Here is a 22,327-nt window from a genome sequence, read left to right on the forward strand (position 1 = left end):
AATACAGTTTCTCAAAAAACAGGCAAAAACAGGTCAAATGGTAAAGACTAGACACTTGGCAAAAAAAGGTAAAGACTTGAAGTTGTTGGAGTTTATTTGATTAAGTCACTCAAACCGTGAGCAACAGCTTAACTGAGAAGATGAAACCCAAATAGGTGATCAAAAACTAAAGTGTGAAGCACGCCATCAGTTCTCCGATCAAAGCTCATCTTTGGTTTTGTTGTGGTCTTTTGCTTTTTCAGCTTTTAGGGCTTCAAAGTAAACCCTCCTGTCTTCCTCCTCCTGGAAACACAAACCACAGAAATCTGTTTTATTCATAGAAAAACAAATAATCATAAGAAAACCTGGTGGCTGAAGGATAAAGTGGCTTTACCATAACTCTGTATTTTTTGGCTTTCTCCATCTCCTTATCTACAAACTTGACCAAGTCCTTTAACCTTCTTTTGCCTGTGTAAACCACCATCTGACAGATGCACAGAAGACATTTTAAAATGAAACCATACAAAAAATGGCGGAAAATGGTGATTTCACGATGAATGCACGTGAAACAAGCTAAAAGCTCATGAGTTTCTGGAGCTTCTCACCCTCTCAGCATACAGAGCAGGAAACAGACAGAGGGAAGGGTAGGAGCCTTGGGTCGACATGCTGATGTCGTTGACTGAAGCATCGATACGAGCGATGACCACATCCTCTTGATCTTTAAAGGCCACGGCTAACTCTTCCCACAGCGGGAACAAGTCACGAGACTTCTGGCTGTAGGACAAGTCTGAGAAACAACACGACACACACATAAATGCACACGCGGGCACACACAATAATACAATCCTAGTATCTCCCAAAAGGTTTTTTCCTGTGATTTAAGTTCCTGAGACACTCACCACTGTGTCAGCATCACAGTTCCCAAAAGAAGTTGACCTACTCCTCCAATTGCTGTGCACTTTAAACCAAACTAACACAATGCTGATGGCTTAATGGGGGCCTGTAGCTTAGGTATGAGGACAGTGTGGTCACTTCTGTTTCAGGCCCTCAACATTCAGGAATACGATGGCCTCACACTCCACCCGTGACCCTGATACACCGCTACTGCAATAACAAGCCAACAAAAACCTTGCTACAGTTGTTTAGTGTAAGTTGTGACCAAGGCCGGATTATAATATGGGCAAACTGGGCACAGGCCCAGGGGCCCACATCCACAAGCCTACACGCGAACAGCAGCATTTTTTTTAAATCTCCTTTAACGGTAGTTTTTGCATCTTTACTGTTACCCTAATTCAGCCCCCCTCCCCCCCTCCCCCCTCCCCCTGCGTAGCGGCCAGAAACTCACTGATACACCTGCAGTCTCTCAGAGTTCCTGCTGCTCTAAACATTAAAATAATTATTTCATTTTCTGTTCCTCACTTCTGATTACCTTCAATGGTGTCTGTTTGTTGCAACCACCAGGTACAAAAAGGAACTTGTTTTTATTTGACTATTTTTCTGTCCTGTCTCTATTATCTTCCTGCATCTCCTCTCAATCCTAAAGAAAAACTGCTACCTGGCTTCATGTATTTTCATCTTATGAGTTACCTTTGAACTGCAGTTCTAAAAGATCTACCGACTGCAAGTATAGCGGAGTGCGCACCGCGCGCAGGCTGCACTAGTGCGGTGAAATCACCTGAGGATGAAGCAGGTGATGCGCTCCGCCCCGCATTAGCGAAACGCATCAGGCACAAAAAAAAGGCAGAAAGCATGAAAGGAAATGAGCCGACATAAACGATCGCGTGTTAACTTTGTTAGTGAGGTGGTGACACTTTGATAATGGTACTGTGGCCGTGCTCAGGACGCATCTGTCTGGAGCGCATCAACGATCAGAGCTCTGCGCCTCTCAGGTCAAAATAATCCCCAGAGAGTCCACATACACACTGTAAGAAACGTAGAACCAGGATCGTTTTTGGGCAAAAAAATAGTCTACAGTCCATCTTCCCTAATGTGTTTGTAGCCCTGTGGATTTTTCTAACTCTACCAGTTACAAATTGTGAAGGGGAATGATCTTTTTCACAAATAGCAATAATACAAAATGAACTGAGAACAACACAAACTCAACAGCGCCTCAGTGCACTGTAACTGATTGAATACCAGCTTGTCAGGAATGTGGACTTTGATGACGTTAATGAATTTACTAAAAGAAAGGCCAGAAAGCAGTTTTTCTGAAGGCACAAGAGAAGACCAACAGGAGGAGACAAAAAGAGGAGGAAGAAGCCAGGAGTCAAGAGGAGGAAGGCGACAGGAGACAAGAGAAGGAAAAAGACAGGAGACAAGGAGACAGGAGACAAGAGGAGGAAGGAGACAAGAATCAAGAGGAGGAAGGAGACACTCAATACACTATCACGTATTTAGCAACAGAACCTGGTGTGAGAAGTTCTCCACTTAATAATATCAGAGAAGAAGAAAAAGCCAACTGCTTCCACTTTAACTTTAGAACAAATACCAGAATCCCGAAAAGAAAAACACCATTTGAAGTCAAAAACAACAGAAGACATCTGCATGGAATTAGAAAACGGTGACTGGTGTTTAGCGCTATCTCGTATCCTCTGGAAATGCAGGACTTGGGTTTGACAGAAACATCTCAGAGAAGAAACCCGAGTTGAGGGTTGAGTGTTCCATGACCGTATTATTTTTAAATACCTTGCTTGTTTGCAGATTCGCTATAACTGCTTGCTGTGTTCCTCACAAAGACCTTCTTCAATCTTACTTATGGAAGCCCATTCCTGCCACTCTGATAAAAAAAATAATAATTTGTATCTCATAGTTGTCACTTAGCTAGCTCGTACTAATGAGATGGTATCTCATAATTATGAGATACAACTTATTTTTTTATCTGAGAGGCAGAAATGGGCTTCCATACTTACTAACATGTTTACTGCAGGAGCAGATCTAATGAGTGTGAAAAAGAAAAAGGCTGTTAAGGGCAAAGAAGGACACTTACAGAACAAAACAAAAACTGTCCTGTTGGGGTTGAAAGCAACTTTCTCCAAAGTAATTCCCACTAGCTCCTTTACAGGCTTCTTGTCCCAGCCTTCAGGAATGGGTTCACTCTGCATCTTGGGCTGACACAAAACACAAAAACCAGGTTTGCTTACTCCCAAACAGCTGTAATGTACCACTGAGCTGAAGACATGAGTTACCTTTGCTTTGCCCTGTAAGTAGGACTCACTGAACTGTGTGATGATATCAACATTCAGGGATTCTGATGGCAGGTGGTAAGTCACGTGATCCGTCAGGTTCACCAGTCGAATCAGAGGAGCCTCAAAGTCCCGAACCCGGAAGTACTCCATCAGTCTGCCGTTACGAGATTCGTCCACGTTCACCATCACAAACAAAATCTGTGCAGACACACAAATGCGTACATGGGGCTTAAGTTTCATTACATCCTCCGAGCAGCTGCAGCAGCTTAGACACCTGGTGAGCCTCAGTCAGTGTTTCTAACCTCAAGTTTTTATTTATTCAGTCAAGATCGTAACATTTTTTACTCCTTTTTCCTTGAGTCAATCACAGATTTATAGGTTAAAATTTGGACTCATTGCAAAGGATTACCAACAGACAGGACTTCGAGACTTTCTTCATTTGACTGAAATATTTCTAATGAAACTCTAATGGATCATTGTTTCCAGGTTCAGTGAATACTGCAATCCTATTTTAACAAATATTTAATTATATTCAGTGAAGCTAAACTTAATTTATTGTAGATTTTTCCCCTTTCCTTTCATGTTTTTAATGTTTTTACTGTTTCTTTGATGCTTTCCTTTTTATTTTTCACATAATGACATCTGAATGAGCACTGGCCTCTGTTAGATCAGCATTTAGCTTTGGGCTGAATGTTGGAGTTAAGCCTTTATCTGTGTGTGTGTGTGTGTGTGTGTGTGTGTGTGTGTGTGTGTGTGTGTGTGTGTGTGTGTGTGTGTGTGTGTGTGTGTGTGTGTGTGTACCCTCATTCTGAATGCCTCTGCAGCACTGCTGAAAGCAGAGAAAATCGTTTTAAAGTCTTCAGAGCTTTTGTTGACAAAGAGGAGAGCGTGGTTTAACACAGGTGAACTCAGGATCTGAGAGGCTGTCTGCAGGAGACAGGAAAGCATTCACACACTCAACACTTTGATGGATTTTTTCAGAGCAGACGTGATCAGTAGAACAAAATATTCAGTTTTTACAGATTTGCCCGTTACTCACTTGATCTGCTAACATTTTACCACCATATGTACTGTTATATGTATAGATAGAAACCCAGTCATCGTTCTACTGATGCATGCAGTTCAAAACACTTCACTAACATGATCCTACCTCCCCGTTGTACTCAGTAACCGGATCCATCTGGTAGACTGAGATAAAGATGATCAGCTCCTCTTTGGATGATTCGGGCTTCATTTTGTAACTCTGGATAAGCTGAGACTGCAGGAGGAGTAGATTTAGACATGATAAGAACCATGGATGGGTGGGTAGGTGAAGGGTTTATTATTATTTATTTATTATTGTTATTATTATTATTATTATTATTATTATTATTATTTAGTTTATTGTTTCCTCAAATGTTTATCATACATTTATAATAAACTTATTAATAGACTTGTATCTGGCTGAAGAGTTGACCGTTAAAATGTAAATAATTATGTTCATCTGCAAGATGTAGATTTATTATTAATATTTATTAGAACTTTTTTAGTTTCCAATCCCTAAATCACCAGCAGCAGAGGCTTGGGACCCTGACTCTTGCTTGTTTAATATTAAAACCCTTTCTAAAAATCTTCAACAACAAGAGCATGCCAAACAGACACAGCCTCAATAACTGTATCAAGATATTATCACAGTAGTGGTCACACAGATTAGGCAAAGATATGCCACTAAAGTTGTTTTTACTTTTGTGTGACCTCTTGTATTGTTTTATGTACTTTTTTGAGCAGCAGAACAGTATCATATACGAGCCCATATTTGCTGATGACTTCATCACCCAGCACCACGGCAAAGGTGATATCAGGAAGGTCAGTCGCCGCAGCGGTGAACATCTGGACATATTCGTGGTTCAGCTCCTGCACATACAGATGCAGACATTCTTAAATATCAATACAATCTCATAATCACATATTTTAAATCTCTGGTTTTCACCTTGAATGATCCAACCACTGTTAGTTCCTCTAAAGCCTCTAATTGGTTGATATCCATGATGAGGTCAGCAGCTGACCCTGCCCTCCTTTTTAGCCAGGTCAAGATAGAAGCAGAACTCTGAGGAACTTTAATCACAGTCAAGATAATAAAACACATTTTAATACTTTTGATCAAAACACATCAGATTATCCAATTAATCTGATTAATCATCGCAGAGTTGAAGACAAATGTAATCTCTCTTGCTCTCTTGCTCTCTCTCTCTCTCTCTCTCTCTCTCACACACACACACACACACACACACACACACACACACACACACACACACACACACACACACGCGCGCGCACACACACACACACACACACACACACACACACACACACACACACACACACTAACTTACAGTTCATTAGGAAACCTGTAATAGTGACACGAGTGTATTAATTTTGTCCCTGAGTCCTCTAGTGGCTGAAAACCAGACAGCAGTCAATAAAATAAAGAAACGGGGAGTTTACTATTAGTTTGCTGACATTTCTTGTTTAAAGAGCAAGTCATCCCCTACCAGAGTCTTACTCCACTCCCACTTCCTGTTTGCAAAACACAACAAATACTGTTGCCTGGCAGACCAGGAGGGTGGAGTTGCTAACAAATACACACACATGCTCACAAAAACATTGTGACATCATAATGTACCAGGTAACTCTATAGTGTACCTCTTAGCCAATAGCAATGGCAGATTTAAATTCAAATGCAGTGCAGTTTTTACCTGAAGAGGGTGCAACACTGACAGCTTTAGGCAGAAAGTTTTCATTTTAACTACGATGCACTAAAGTGCTAGCCTAGTGAACTAGACCAAATTCTTGCTTTGCAAAGTTTGGTCTAGGAACGCTCCACTGGAACCTCTGCAGCCCCTAACAGCATTCTGGCTGGTCAATCACAGCTCTCTTGAGGGGTTTCAAACACAAAAAAGAGCTGTGATTGGTCCATAATGGTGGGCCAATCATAGTCCTCTGTCTGCTTAGTGAACAAATCACAGAGCTTTGTGGGCCAATCAGGGCACTCCATTTGCCTGGTGGGTGGGATGATGCAACAGAGTGAAACAAGATGGCGGCAGCTCGTTTGAAACGGCTTTTACATCAATGTTGGACTATTAGAACTTGGGCTTCATTAGAATCAGGAGCAGATAGATGTATTTAAGTGCTTTTTTTTTTAGAAAAAATTATGTGTTTTCTCCTTCTTCAACTGTGGACCGCCTCATTTACCAATGGCTGTTGCAGTGAGTATGTCACATTCATTTTCCAGTAGCATGCGGAGATCATTTGAAAGACAACGGTAGAACCCGCCCCACAACTGAGAGCCATCAATGGAGCGTTGCCATACTAAATAATAAATTTATTTAGTCTGGCTTGCCAGGCTATTGAAGTGCCAAATTATCGACTGCACATGTCTACAGCACCATTAGACACTCATTTATTTAGTTAATCAGTTAAAAAAAAAAGATGATTTGGGGTGATTGGTCTTTAATCATAATTGTAATAGCTTTGCTTACTGATAATACAGTTTACCATTATAACAATCATGAGGATGATCCTCTGACCTTTACTTGGATAATTTGTGGGTTTATGTGAAATGAGGTTATGTAGTGTAGTTATGAGCAGTCAGTCTCAAACCAAGACCCAATAGGACAGAATTTCTACCACCTGGAACCACTCAAACTTAATCTTCTGCTTTTTAGGTAACTGATTTACAGACCAGTCATGGTAAGTTTAGTGGTAAACAGTGATATTTTTTCTTTATTTATTTTATATTTTTTTTGTCTTTTGCTGAAATTAGTATTTCAAAACGATCTCTACTGGAACCTGGTCAACATGTTCTCTGTGCATGACTGTGTCTCAAAATGGACCATGCATCCTAACAGAACGACAATCTGTAACAAAAGTTAAAATGGACTCTATAGAGTTTACTTGATAGGTTACATAATTATTAAACTTAATATATTTTTTCTCCCTGTTTCTTCCAAAGCCAGAAAGCTTTGACTGTTGTCTGCTGCAGGTAAGATATTGACCACTCATATTTAATCAACAACCCTCCCTCTCCGAATCCACCTGGTCTAACGTCTTACCTGATGATTTGATCCCATAACCAGCAACTTTATCTCTTTGTGAATGGCCTATGCATTTTTCCCCTTATATCTTTTCTAATCTGTGCAAATTTGTCCCACTGTTCAAAATACTGTTGAATCGTTTCAAACCTCGTGAAGTGGTCAAGACAGGCGCACAGATAGGGTGGGGGACGAGGGGGATCTGTCCCCCCCAAATTCAGATCGACCCCAATCCGTCCCCCGCACTAAGGCCAGAAAGAAAACAAAATCGGAGGTTAAGCGCCTGAAGCTGCTTTTTTCAATTACATTGAATGCAGCATGACGTAAACAATCACCGACTCCAGAGGTGCAAAAGTGGTTGCCGCTAGGATGCAGGATGAAGTGAAAAAGGCAAGCAACGATTACTGTATTTTTTAAAAAGACCAACAATGTAAGCAGACGGGACCAAGGCCGGATTATAATATGGGCAAACTGAGCACAGGCCCAGGGGCCCACAGCCACAAGGGGGCCCACGTGAGCAGCTGTCTTTTTCTTTTTTGTGCAGCAGTCTTAACGTTGGAGAAAAAAGTTGACAAGTAATTAAAATTGTGCCCACATTTTCTAAGTTAACACACATTTATTTTAACAATTGTAGTCTTTGCATACTGTTCCCCTGCGTCAGCTCCCCCCCCCCCGCGCGGTGGCCGCAAACTCTCTGGTGCACCTGCAGCCTCAGAGTTCATGCTACTCTAAGCATTGAAAGAATCATTTCATTTTCTGTTCCGCACTTCTGATTACCTTCAATGGTGTCTGTTTGTTGCAGCCACCAGGTACCTAAACTAACTTGTTTTTATTTTACTATTTTTCTGTCCTGCTGTTTATTATCTTCCTGCATCTCGTCTCAATCCTAAAAAAAACTGCTGCCTGGGTTCATGTTTTTCCTCTTATGAATTACCTTTGAACTGCAGTTCAAAAAGATCTACTGACCGCAAATATAGCGGAGTGCGCACTGACCGCACCAGTGAGGGGGTCACCGGAGGACGAAACAGGTGATGTGCTCCGCCCCGCAGCAATGAAACGCATCAGGCACAAAAAAAAGACAGAAAGCATGAAAGGAAATGAGCCGACATAAACGATCGCGTGTTAACTTTGTTTGTGAGATGGTGACACTTTGATAATGGTACTGTGGCCGTGCTCAGGACACATCTGTCTGGAGCGCATCAACGATCAGAGCTCTGCGCCTCTCAGGTCAAAATAATCCCCAGAGAGTCCACATACACACTGTAAGAAACGTAGAACCAGGATCGTTTTTGGGCAAAAAAATAGTCTACAGTCCATCTTCCCTAATGTGTTTGTAGCCCTGTGGATTTTTCTAACTCTACCAGTTACAAATTGTGAAGGGGAATGATCTTTTTCACAAATGGCAATAATACAAAATGAACTGAGAACAACACAAACTCAACAGCGCCTCAGTGCACTGTAACTGATTGAATACCAGCTTGTCAGGAATGTGGACTTTGATGACGTTAATGAATTTACTAAAAGAAAGGCCAGAAAGCTGTTTTTCTGAAGGCACGAGAGAAGACCAACAGGAGGAGACAAAAAGAGGAGGAAGAAGCCAGGAGTCAAGAGGAGGAAGGCGACAGGAGACAAGAGGAGGAAGGAGACAGGAGACAAGGGGAGGAAGGAGCCAGGAGTCAAGAGGAGAAAGGAAACAGGAGACGAGAGGAGGAAGGAGACAGGAGACAAATAAAAAAACTTGCAGAAATGTCATCTTTTCAAACTTAATAACTGCATAATCTTTTCAATAATCCTGCATTACTTTTTGTTGTAGTTTGACAGTGGGATCTCTTTTACAGCAGACTCACTTGCCCCCACTATCCCACAGATTAACAACATTTTTATTATTATAGACAGAAGAGAAGACAGGAGTGCTGTGAGGAAGAGAGAGACAGAAAAGGAGGAGAAAAGAGAGAGCACAGAGGAAGAAAGACATATGAGTGAGGCACAACAGGAAAATCATCAGGTATGAGTGTTTGTGATTAGGTTATAAAACTATTTTGACCTGGATGTAAATGCTTTTGTATCAACATGAGTAAGTGATTTTTAATATTGACAATGTTATGAAATGTCTTAAAAGTGCTACTGGGGGAAAGTAATGTTGGGGGAGGCCGGGTGGGGTGGGGGTGGGGGCCGGGGGTTACATTGGGCCCAGGGGCCCCTGCAATGATAATCCGGCCCTGGGCGGGACCGATCTGTTTGTTTATGCATGTTGGTTACAGTTTCATTAGGTTGTTGTCAGTGTTGGGACTTACTCGTTTAAAGCGCCAAAGCCTCATTGCTGACTTTAACAAGTCTCATCTACAAATATGGTCCCTCATGAAGTCACTACTTTACACCAGAAGATAGTGGAGATGTGGAACCTTAAGGCTGAGCAAAGTTTTGGAGTTTTTAGAGCTTGAAAAAACGCCTCCCAGTCCGGGAGAGGAGGAGATGGATGCAACATGAAGAGCGCAAATATTAGATTAGGATGACCATACGTCCTCTTTCCCCCAGATGTGTCCAATTTTCACTCTCTGTCCGGGACGTTCGGTGGGGTTTCCTACTCTGATCAAAATGTCCGGTTTTTCATCCAGGAGCAGGGATCGAGTTATGGAGGCTAAACATCTTTCATGGAAAGATCCGGTTTCTACCTATATTACAATATTTATGAACTCTCAGCGTAGCAGGATTCTGTTTAGCGGAGAGGACGCAGAGCGCTGACCGTTCGTACGCTCGCTGCGTCTGGCACAGATACATTCTCAAGGCCAGGGGGGCGCTATAGCTACCCCTGGATTAGTCATTGCACCCCCAAGTAAATGGATATTTTTTTTTACAATTTAATTTTAATTTAATGTGTGGATGTGATAATATTTAACATACAAAACAAAAATAATCAGTAAATTATCATATAGATAGTAAAAACTTAAACCAAAACAGGAAATTGATGTTAACCTTTGACCTCATTTTCCACCTGCGAACAAGTGAAAGGTAGAGCTAGTGGTAAAATGGATCGGCTTTTGTTGCCCACATTTCCACGGGTTCAGTCAGAAACGAATGAATGTTTGGAAGTGATCTCAGACCCACAAAAACCTACGGATCTGGATGAAGAGAGTCAACCCTCAACCGCCGCAGCAGTCGAGGGTTTTGCAGCTGGAAATGCTAACACTAACGTTAGCTAACCTTGCAACACTTTAGATGGTTTTCTGTGTGGCTGTATGTGTTTATGGTTTCATGGAAAAGTCAGCGATTGTTCATATGTTTATGATGTATATTAATGATTGTTTCAGGTGTTGTTGAGGTGTTGTGCACGCATGTGTATCTGCTAGCGTTGAAGGTGTTTTATGGGCCATTCCTATCTGTACCGGGTCGGCCCGGGCCGGGTAGCCCCAGTCAGCCCCAGCCTGGCCCGGTTGATTCCACACATCCTTGTCTTAAGCCCATGTGGGCTGATTCTACCCACCAATCAGAGACTTGCTCTAATGGAAGGTGTGAATTTGCTGTCAGCAGTGGGTGTGTTGGCCCTGGTTGGCCTGAAGCAGACCCCCTCGAGAAGAGGGCTGAGAATGAGCCTTGGTTGGCCCGGAAAAATACCAGGCCACCCAGATATGTAAACAACCTACGCTACCCAGCCTGGGCCGACCCGGTACAGATGGGAATGGCCCATTAGAGAACAATAGGTACGCATGACCACTTCCTTCATAGCACCCTCAATAAAAAGACTAGCTCCTTCATAGTACCTGCAGAAAAACATTTCTGGAGCCGCCACTGTCTCAAGGTGGCGCAACAAAACATTATTATTAACACATGATCGTTCATATCTGTTTATATCCTCTGATATTCTGTCTTTTAATCGTTCCTGACGCGCTCTGCCCATCGTGGGCTGAGATGATTTCACCTCACTGACACAGCATCGAAACGCGCCCTCCGCTTTGCGGTCAGGAGATCCCTTTGATCTGTGTGGTTCAAAAGTAACTGATGAGGTGAAAAAGTAAGAATCCAGGCGGCAGTTTTTCCAGAGAATTTAGAGGAGATGCAGGAAGATGAGAGACAGACAGGACAGGAAATAGTTAAATAAAAACAAGAAAACAAAGCTTGAAAGGAAAATGTAGGTAGATTTATCTCCACTACACATTTTTACTGAATAAAACAATGAGCTATACACTTGTAATATTTATACATCTGATACGATTCAGATCACCTTCAAAACTCAGTCACACACCCAGGGCCGTTTCAAGGCATTTTTGGGGCCAAGGCAAAACGTAAAAAAGGGCAGATGCGTTACATATGGAAGTCAAAGTGTGCCACAAAATCATAAAAATAAAAGTCAAATATAAAATTTAAAAAGAGTTTTATATATTTATATATAAATTAAAACTTTCCAAACATAATGACATTTTCTAAATGACGTAAAAATACGAAGGAATATCTGTTGGTCAGGGAACCACTGCTCTAAATGAGAAGTCAATATCGTTTTTTAAATATATTTTATGTGCAGTTTTTTACATAGGGCTTTTATGTTTTCTGTACAGATTGGTATGCTGAACATCAGTTCATGTTTAAATAAAACATGTTTTGCATAAAGCATGAGGTTGTGGTTAGTAATCGATTGGGAGAATAACAAATGACTGAATTGAATAGTGTTGATCAGGCAGAGCTTTGTTGCCAGCGTTCCACTGCACAATGGCTTCAAACACGTATATAAAAGTGTTCGTTTTTACGTAAACCATTGGATGAACTTACACAAACTCACTGAGCTCTAGTTAGGGCTCTTGCAATAGTTTGTGTATGTGTGTGTGTGTGTGTGTGTGTGTGTGCGTGCGTGCGTGTGTGTGTGTGTGTGTGTGTGTGTGTGTGTGTGTGTGTGTGTGTGTGTGTGTGTGTTTGGGGGAGGTTACATTGGAACTTTGTCCCCCCCAGTTTGAAAATCCTATCTGCGCCCCTGGGTGAAGACGTTAGACATTTTTCATCTGGAACAAACGTAGACGTACCGGGGCAGACGACTGGGTTGTTTACATCTCCAGAAAGGTAGAGTCTGATTGAAGTGTCGGCTGTCACATTCAACATTTTAGCCAAGTCTTTCTCTTCTGCCACATCAATAATGGCTGGTTTGACCTCTGACCCCTGAAGCTTCGCAGCAGCACCTTCAAATGCCGTCAACACACGATGGCTGCCCACCGTCAGAGTAGTCGCTGATGAACACACAGATGAAAAAAATAAGATAAACTGAATCTAAAGCATTTTGTTTGAATGTGTGTGTGTGTGTGTGTGTGTGTGTGTGTGTGTGTGTGTGTGTGTGTGTGTGTGTGTGTGTGTGTGTGTGTGTGTGTGTGTGTGTGTGTGTGTGTGACTTACAGAAGTGTACCAGCAGCTGCTTGTGTTTTCCAAGCGCGCTGTTAAAATTTCCCTTATTTAGAAGCAAAATTCCATCTTTTGCTGCCAACGGTTCGTTCCCCTGTACATCCAACTGTGTGTCCGCAGCAGAAAACACACAAAACCAGAGACCCAACCCACCCAGCAGCAGCATCGGTGTCTTCATGATGGATCCCCCTCTGTTTGACAATGTGGACACCAGAATGACTGAAGGAGAAGGTCTGGAGGGAGTGGTGAGACAACAGACTGATGGGTGTGTGTTGAGCTGGTAGGTTGAGAATGCTTTTGTTATCTGACAAGACCCACAGGTTAGTTGCTGATTAACTTTTATATCTGTGCCGTGCTGTATTTCTGCTATTGGCTGCTTTGTGTATCAGGTAAATCACTAATATCTAAATGACCTTCACCTTCCATACTCAACAGTCAAAATGGAAGCAGAACTGGAGCTAAAATTCACCAGATGCATGAAATTTAAAGAAAAGAAGGTTATTTTAAAACAACCACTTTGTCATTGAATACAATATCCCTAAATAATCTTTACTTAAATCATATTTTTGTTGATATGTGAGTGCTTTAAAAGGAACCCAGATTACAAAACCTTGTGGTTCTTAAAAGATAAATGTTAGTATCAGTTATATTAAAGTGGTGTAAAAAACCTTAATGTCTTCATTTTTATAAAATTTGTAAAAATAGTTTAACTCGTAGGTCGCCATTGTTGTTAGCATCGCAATGCACTCTGGGTAGTGAGGTCATATGGTTGTACCTCGGTTGCACCGGCCGGCTTTGGGACCCTGTACTGTTCAGCGACACAAACATGTCATCTGTTCAGCCTTTTCTATTTGAACCAGAGTGAAACATTAATGAGGACATCACTGACCATGTTTCACAAAACAAGCGTCAACTTGAAGAGCATGAAGGGCGGGATGAAGCGAGAGCAAGACAAAACCGGTGGTGCGTGTGCGGCAAATCCATCTCCGTGTTAACCGAGAGGGAGAGTGTTTGTTGTCAAGAGCTCACATTTTTGTCAGCAGAGGTCAACGGTAAACTATTGTGTGATCGAACTTATTCAATGATGAATGATTTAGGATAATTTTAGCATCCAGAGCTGTCGTGTGCTTCATAGATGATTAGGATATTCAGTGAAACCACTTTAATTATTGTTGCAGATAGGATATATTTGGAGAAAACTTACTGCTTTTTTTACTGATGGGAGAGGTGAATGTTCAGCTTCATCCGTGACGAGTGGTGTGTCCGATGGTTCGCTGAACGTGACAGAAGCGGCAGCTGCAGGAGCGGGTTGTCGGCTCAGGAGAGCGTCCAGCGTCTCTTGTCTCTCCGAGGGCATTTAGGCTCCTTGTGTGGGAAAATGGTCGATAAAGCATTTAGTTTCCGCCTTTTCTTAAACACAGCAACTCTGGTGAGCTCTTTAAGTAGTTGTGGTCGACTTTAAGCCTCAAACGCATCAGGAGAAAAATGTTGGGAACACAGCCATGGATCTTTGGGAAGTTGTGTCCGTCCACAAGCATCTTCCCAATGCTTTCTCCTCTTCTTGCCAGTGGGAAAGCTGTGTAAACTCACATCACCCCCCTTGTTGCCCTCTGACTGGACATTACATCCAAAAGCAGCACAACGTGGCATTTTACTTAATAATTAATATGGTGAGTGTTAAAAGTCCGCTTGGTCACTTTAACCATTTAGACTACGTTACCCATGATGCACCTCGGTACTTGTACTTTCGGTTGGGAATGTGTTTAGCGCAGTTCAGCACAGCTGAAAGGTTTTCGATGATCAGCATTTTTCTCGTGCGTTCCTGTGTGGGTTACCCTCGGTGTGCGTGTTTATCATGTGAGTATCATAAGACGAGAGCGATGCTTATTTGATTTTATCTGTGAGTTGCTCGGTGTAATTTGCTAAGTAAGAAGCTGGTCCCGTTGCTATCGCTAAGCTGCGGGCTCTTTTGGCCTACTTCAGGCAGCCTTGGTTGCAGCTTCTATGGCATTCCATATGCGACTTACTGTCAAGTATGGTGGTTGGAGGTGGATGAAACTATTTACTGTGTTTATTATTGGACCTGTAGAGATCCTGTTTGCGAATGCATATACCAACTAGAAACTCATGTATGGTTTAGGGTGGCATCTAGCGGCTATGAGGTTATAGCAGGTTATATAACGTCATGTTGGAAACCACAGTGCTATATAAACGGTACACTGCTTTTCATAAGGCTTAACACGAATGTTGGTTCTGTCTGTTAACAGATCACCATACCTACATACTCCTACACACTCACAATCCTTTACCTGCATTGGTATACAGGAATGCAATTGCCTTACCGCTAACGTACAACCTGTTGATATCATCTGCCGCCTCCTTAATAAAGCTACTTGGACTACATTGCTGTGGAGTGCCAATCCTTCTGACCGAGGACGACTCAGTTGAAGCGTGATGGCAATCAGTGCAAAGAATCAAACAAGTGGTCCTTTGAGCCGGATACGCATTGGCTGAGTTCATGAGATGGAGGATGGAGGTGCATCGAGTAGCCCCCGTCCAAAACGGGAGAGGAAACTCCTGGGATATCTGGTGGACTACGAGCACAACCTAATTGAGCCACACAACCCATCTAGAGCTTCACGTAGTTCCAGCAGCTCTGACAATGAGGAGGAAGGGAGATGGCAGAGGATGTAATCAGTATGGAACAGTGTCCTCCAAACCATGAATCACCTTCAGGTGTCTATGGAGGACACTCATGGAACATTACTGAAGCGGGTGGAGCATTTGGAGCAAGTTTCACAACCTAGCAGTGAGGTGATACATCGCACCATAGAGCCACTACCTGTACCAGAGCAGAACACCATAACACCTGCGACCATGCTGACGCCAGTTAAGGCATCTGCTCCATCACCTCCTCGTAAAGCGAGTTTTCACACTCAGCCAGTGCTGTGCCCTGCCACTTATGTAGCTGCATCAATGCCACTCAGGAGATTTGGCCGATGCACCGCTACGCCCTTCGTGTATCAGCGATCGGAACATCATCTCCTTATAAACCGGCCAGGCCAGGTGCAGATATTACACCACACAGCCTCAGCTAATCAGCCAAGACAATGTGCTTATCGTGCAGTCTACCAGCTATCGCAAGCTGGGGACCCAGCGAATCTGCAGCAGACGCTACATCTAGCTAATCCTGTGTACTTGCAGCAACCACAACGTCCTGCTGATCCGATCTACCAACTGCCACGTACACCAGAACCGGTGATCCAGCCATCACAGTGGGCAGACGCTCAGCACCCTGTATCCAACATATTGCATCCTGAAGCTTTGCCTGATCCAGCTGGCAACCACCGCATTCCTGATCCGTCAGGAAGTGACTATTCATCATCTTCCTTTGCCAAACGACGTAATCCACACGTTGCCACATCTGAATCAGCCAGAGCGCCTCTACCAAACCTGATGGAGATGATGGTGGCATCTTCATATGGTATTCCAAAGCCTAGGCTGGTGGTATTCAAGTCGGGCAGAGAGAGTGACTTTGCTGGACAGGGCTGGACAGCACCCTAGGGCCACATTCTCATCTGGGAGAAGATTACAAGTTTCAGGTCCTATTAGATCTTCTAGAGTATCCCAGCGCCCTACAGGTAGCCAAGCGCTACATTCACGACCGCACTCCTTATACTAGTGCAATGAGGGCGCTAGAGCAGAGGTATGGGCAGCCAAGGCAGTTAGTCCAAAGTGAGTTAGCACAATACTGAACAGCCCCCTAATTCGACCAGGGGACTCTAAAGCTATTGAGGACCTTTCCCTGTCCGTGTCCAGCCTGGTCGGGCTTCTCAGTACCATGGAAAAAATATCAGCCAGTGAGCTTCATTGTGGTTCACATGTGGACAGACTGCTCACCTAACTCCCCCTGAATTACAGAGACAGTTTCTTCGAGTACTGTATTACCCGGGGGATCATCCGCACTGGCAGCAGCTGAACATACAGTATGTACGACTTATCAGAATGGCTCGAACAGAAATCCCAAGTCCTTCAGCTATCCAGACAAGCCTCTCACATGCCCTATGGCAGGCCACATCCTGAGAAGAACCTACTTAAAGCCTTAGCAGGGCCCAAGTCACACAGCAAATCTGCCTCCGTCTACTACGGCCCAAATCCAGCCCAAGCCAAGCTAAGACCAGGGGGAGAATCTACAGCTCCCGGTCCGACAGCCCAACCTAAGAAGAGACAGAAGTTCAAACCTTATTGTCCATACTGCGAAGGGACAGAGCATTTTCTGAATGGCTGTGATGGATTCAAAGGGCTAGGCCTCAAAGCCATGGCTACCTGGATTACAGAGAAGACCAAATGCTGGCGCTGTGGCCGTCAACATGCACCAGAGCAGTGTACTCTAAAGAAGCCGTGCAGCACCTGTGGTGACCAGCATTTGTCGGTGCTCCATGACCTGGTTGAGGCCAAGAAGCGGGACACCAACATACTAACTGTGAGTACTAGTATGGTTTACCTAGACTGTTCAAGTCACTCAGGTCGAGTCAAGCTTAAAGTAGTACAGATTCAACTACATCACGGTGGCAAATCTCTGAACACATATGCTGTACTTGATGATGGCTCAGAGAAGACTGTTGTGCTTCCTGCGGCAGTTGAATCTCTAGGCTTGGAGCCAGAGGAAGCAACACTCGCACTGCGAACTATCCGTCGAGATGTAATCCAGATGAAGGGAGGCTTTGTCTCATTTCAGGTGTCACTGAGAGCTAAGCCCAAAGTGAGGTACAAAGTAACACATGCCTCCACAGCCAACCAGCTGAGTCTAGCTACTCAGTCATGTCCAGCTGAACAGCTGAAGAAGAAGTATCTTCACTTGCAGAAAGTCCAGATCAAAGGGTTTAACCAGGTCCAACCTTTGGTGCTAATTGGATCAGATAACGCTCATCTCATTACCCCTGTTAGTCCTGTCCTTAGGGGGTCATCCAAAGGGCTAGTAGCCGTCTGCACCAAGCTTGGAGGGGCCATCCAGGGGCCGGCCAGTAGTATGCCTACATCTGAGGGGGGGCTGCAGTGCCTGAACATGTGTCTTTCTCCTGCAGAGGCCCTGCATCGAGATGTGAAGCGTTTGTGGCAACTAGATGTTCCCCCCTATAGGACAGAGAAGGAGGTCACATGGTCAAAGGGGGACAGAGAGGCAGTGGCTACATTGGAAACAAAGACCCTCAGAGTCCCAGTGGATGGTGTCGAGAGATATGCCACTCCTCTGTTGAGAAGAAGAGACTTTCCACGTATGTGTGTCTCTCCGGAAGAAGTAAAAGGCCTCCTCAGATCTACTGAACGTAAGCTGGCCAAGAACCCTGATCTGACTCTTACACACAACCAGGAGATCTACAGGTTAGTAGATTCTGGCTATGTTGTTAAGCTGAGCCCAGATGAGACACATAGCTCTTCTGAGTCATGGTATGTACCGCATCACATAGTACATCACAACAATAAGGCAAGAGTGGTTTTCAACTGTTCGTTTGAGTTCCAGGGGTCCGTTCTGAACCGCTGCCTCTTACCAGAACCTCCCATGGGGCCCACTCTGTTGGGGCTATTACTCCGCTTCCGCCAACACCCTGTAGCCGTGAGTGGAGATATCAAAGCCATGTTTCATCAGGTTCGGCTGCTCCCAAATGATTGTCCCCTGCTACGGTTTCTGTGGAGGGATGGTGAAACAGATCGGCCCTCAGACATATATGAGTGGAGAGTCTTGCCCTTCAGAACGACATGTAGCCCCTGCTGTGCCACGTTCGCCCTACAGAAACATGTAAGGGAGCACAAAGACACCCTCAAAGACATCTGTGACTCGGTCCACACAGCCTTGTACGTGGATAATTGTTTACAGTCCCTGTTCAACTCAGAAGAGGCAAAACAGCTCATTGACCAAATGAGAGATTTACTCATTCAGGGAGGATTCGATATAGGACAGTGGGCTAGCAACGTGCCTGAAGTAGTTGCTTACCTGCCCGCTGCAGCTAGACCAGAGAGCTGTGAACTTTGGCTGGATTTCAAGGGTCTCGACTCACAAGAGTCAACGTTAGGACTTAGCTGGCACTGTCCTACAGATGTCCTGGGATATAAGCACCGCCCTATCACCTACTCCACAGTTACGCTGCGCAATGTGTACAAGGTACTAGCTACCCAGTATGACCCACTAGGGCACATATGTCAGAGTCAAGGCCCGCGGGCCAGATGCGGCCCGTGGAGCATTTTTATGTGGCCCGCGAGATAAATATCAAAAATATATTAAAACTGGCCCGCTGGCCGATTTTACCGCAAAGACTTCAACTCCCATGATGCTTTGCGGCGTCAGCGCGGAGGCGACGCGCCCCCTCCTTTGTGTTTTTTCCAGCCGGAGGCAGTCAGGGGTAGTTGGGTGTCTGCAGCTCCGCTGTCTCGGACAAACTACACTCCTCTCACTCAGCGCCGAGTTCACTCAGCTGTTTTCTGACGTTGAAGCCCAGAAACGGAGATTCTAGCCGCTCAGTAATGTGTTCACGACTTAAAGAGGAAGTTTTCCAACTAACGTCCAGACAGAGCCGATATAACTCCAGCGAGCAGCGACACGCTCAAACCAGCATGACTCTGTGGCTGCTGTCGTGTTTCCTCCCCGACACACAACAACGTGGTCAAGCTGCTCAGACATGTTCATCAGCACAAACCTATGTGAGCACCTGTTGTCATCTAATGTTGTCATTATTATGATGAAGATGAACAAAACAACAGGAGTCTCCTCCTCAGCTCAGATCAACCCCATGGTGCAGGTATCTGGCTGGAACAGGTGAGCATCACAGTAAACCAGTGGAGCAAACTGAGCTTTAAATATGTTGGTTTTATGTTCTTTTTCTGCTCCACAACATGAAAGTTAACAGGTGAGATATTGCATTTTCATTTAAGATAAAATGATATTTTTATTTTGTTGTTGGCCCGTGAGAAAAGATTTAACCTACAGTAAACAGGAAGTGGAAAGGCTGCAGATAGATGAATAGAATAGAAAATCCCTTTATTGTTCCTCAGTGGGGAAAGCTAGACGTCACAGCAGCGATGACACTTATAACAGGAGAAAAAAAGGAATAAAAAATAAGAAAAATGAATAATCAAGAAAACATAAATCCTGAATAGATTTTAAAAATGCTGATTATACCACAAGTAATGAATACCACTGATGCGTTTAATTTAAAACGGACTTGCTCGTGTGTAATTTGGTTATTCCACATTCAGTGTTAATGCAGAAATAAGTTTGTTTCCTAATTTAAAGGTTCAAAATTGCATATATATTGATAAAGAAAATGTGCAAATTTGCCGTCACTTTTTAAAAAAATACTAAGTTTGGCCCTCGACTCCGTCCCAGAGTCTCATTTCGGCCCCTTGTGAGATTGAGTTTGACACCCCTGCACTAGGGTATATTTGTCCCTACACTACAAGGGCCAAGCTGATAGTACAGGCCCTGTGGAGCACAGAAAGAGAGTGGGATGAGCCCATCGAAGGGAATCTACTTCAGTCCTGGCTTGAGTGGGAATGCGAACTGTTACACCTTCAGCATGTCACCATCCCCCGCTGCTATGCTTCCCCTCATAACTCCAGCGATGTGACATACGAAGCTCACGTATTCTGTGACGCATCAGGGTTATCGAGCAGCAATGGCCTATCATCACATAATTCCTGATGGCTCGCTCCAGAGTGGCCCCAAGCAAGCAGGTGTCAATGCCCTGGTTGGAGCACTCACAGGAGCCCAATTGGCCAGATTACTTCAGACAGAGCTCACTGTTCCCATACAATCACTTTATCTGTGGACAGACTCTACCACGGTGCTGCAGTGGATCCAATCTAGTTCCTGTCGCTACAAGGTATTTGTGGGGACTCAAATCTGTGAAATACAGGAGCTGACATCTCCTGACCAGTGCCGATATGTGACCTCCGAGCTCAATCCTGCTGATGATATCACCAGAGGAAAACATCTCGCTGACCTAATAGCCCCTAATCATTGGTCACATGGTCCACCTTTCCTATCACAAGCTGCTGACACTTGGCCTAAGCTGCCAACAGAGTTTCCAGCATGCAATGAAGCAGAGCTCAGGAGGACTGCATTCTGTGGGCACGCTTCAGTATCCCCAACCTCACCGGATCCAACGCAGTATGCCTCACTAGATGAGCTGATCGCTGCTACGTACAGGACCCTACACGGGGCAGCCAACACTCCTGTTACAGCCACGGAGCGAATAGAAACCAAGACCATGCTGCTTCGCTCGGCTCAGACCGACAGCTTCGCAGAGGAGACCAAAGCCCTCCAGACCAGTCACCCAGTCCGCTCAGACAGCCGTCTTAGCGTGCTGTCCCCTGAATATGACAGTCTTACTGGTCTCATCAGAGTCGGAGGTCGTCTTCATCAAGCTGCAGACTTAGGTCCAGACAGCATTCATCCCATCGTATTAGCAGCTGAACATCCCCTGACTAAACTCATCATAAAGACTTATGATGACCAGCTCCTTCACCCTTGTGCAGAGAGGCTATTCATGGAGTTACGGCGCACCTATTGGATTCTCAGAGGATGTCAAGCCGTGAAGAAACACCAGCACCAATGTGTGGACTGTAGGAGATGGCGTGCCTCACCTTCTGCACCCAAGATGGCTGACTTACCTTCCTCGCGACTGAGACTTTTTTGGCCATACACAATAAAGATAGGTTGTAGAAGAGAGAAACGCTGGGGAATCATCTACAAGTGTCTTACAACTAGATGCGTGCATCTCGATCTCCTCCCCAGTCTCGACACAGATTCCTTCCTTATGTCATTACGCAGATTTATCGCACGCAGACGAAAGCCATACGAGATGTGGTCTGATCGAGGGACCAATTTCAGAGGTGGTCAAAGAGAACTCCAAGCAGCGTTTGAAAACATGGAGCCTGACCTCAAGCAGCAACTAGCCATGCAGGCTATTAACTTCTGCTTCTATCCCCCACACTCTCCTCATTTCGGAGGAGCCTGGGAAAGGGAAATCAGAGCAGCGAAGTCAGCTCTGCAAGTAGTCCTGAAGAACCAAGTTGTGGCAGAAGAAGTCCTCCTCACAGATCTCGTAGAGGTTGAGGGCATTTTGAACTCAAAGCCGCTTGGCTATGCATCGGCTGACATAGCCGACCCAGATCCCATCACACCAAATCTTCTATTGATGGGGCGGCTTCATTCGGCACTACCCCAGGCAGTCTACGGCCCCTCAGGCACTCTTTCGACCAGAAGATGGATACACAGTCAGGTCATCAGTGACCACTTCTGGAAGCGGTTCATACAGAACTACCTCCCGGGACTGCAACTCCGACAGAAATGGAGGAAGTCTACTGACAACATGACCGTGGGACAAGCTGTTATGATTGTAGACTCTAATCTGCCTAGAGGCCTCTGGCCTGTGGGTACCATTTCCCAAGTTTTTCCAGGGACTGATGGCATTGTTCGAGCTGCCGAAGTCAAGGTCAAAGACATTCTCTATGTTCGCCCGGTGACTAAGCTGGTGGAACTCCCCAAAGTCCCTGAGGACTCAGATGATACTGTTCCGCAATAGAATGACTTTAGCATGTGTGTATTTGTATCCATACAAATACAGGGGCGGCTGTTAAAAGTCCGCTTGGTCACTTTAACCGTTTAGACTACGTTACCCATGATGCACCTCGGTATCTGTACTTCCGGTTGGGAATGTG

The 22,327-nt window shown here is 44.5% G+C and overlaps 1 protein-coding gene across 1 annotated transcript; it reads right to left on the reverse strand.

The window, feature by feature from the left end:
• Positions 1–76: 76 nt before the first annotated feature.
• zgc:136472 (protein disulfide-isomerase) lies at positions 77–12,877 on the reverse strand. Its single transcript, XM_054743733.1, has 11 exons — positions 12,608–12,877; positions 12,244–12,444; positions 5,134–5,258; positions 4,920–5,057; positions 4,315–4,422; positions 3,966–4,091; positions 3,165–3,362; positions 2,966–3,086; positions 585–766; positions 374–463; positions 77–282 (listed from the first exon to the last, which is right to left on the reverse strand). Exons 1-11 carry the CDS (start codon positions 12,789–12,791, stop codon positions 199–201), a joined length of 1,557 nt encoding a protein of 518 aa, XP_054599708.1. The 5' UTR covers positions 12,792–12,877; the 3' UTR covers positions 77–198.
• Positions 12,878–22,327: the final 9,450 nt, after the last annotated feature.

The sequence above is a fragment of the Nothobranchius furzeri genome, chromosome 4, assembly GCF_043380555.1.
Source record: "Nothobranchius furzeri strain GRZ-AD chromosome 4, NfurGRZ-RIMD1, whole genome shotgun sequence".
Classification (NCBI taxonomy): domain Eukaryota; kingdom Metazoa; phylum Chordata; class Actinopteri; order Cyprinodontiformes; family Nothobranchiidae; genus Nothobranchius; species Nothobranchius furzeri.

Bases quoted from the DNA above. Each gene is read 5' to 3' on its own strand.
- zgc:136472 (XM_054743733.1), bottom strand. From the start codon at position 12,791: ATGAAGACACCGATGCTGCTGCTGGGTGGGTTGGGTCTCTGGTTTTGT. The intron at 5,259-12,243 runs GTACGTCTACGT...CTGTGATTAAAG, and splicing joins CAACCCAGTCGTCTGCCCCG to TTCCTCAGAGTTCTGCTTCT. The intron at 4,423-4,919 runs GTACATAAAACA...CTCCTCCTGCAG, and splicing joins CTGTTCTGCTGCTCAAAAAA to TCTCAGCTTATCCAGAGTTA.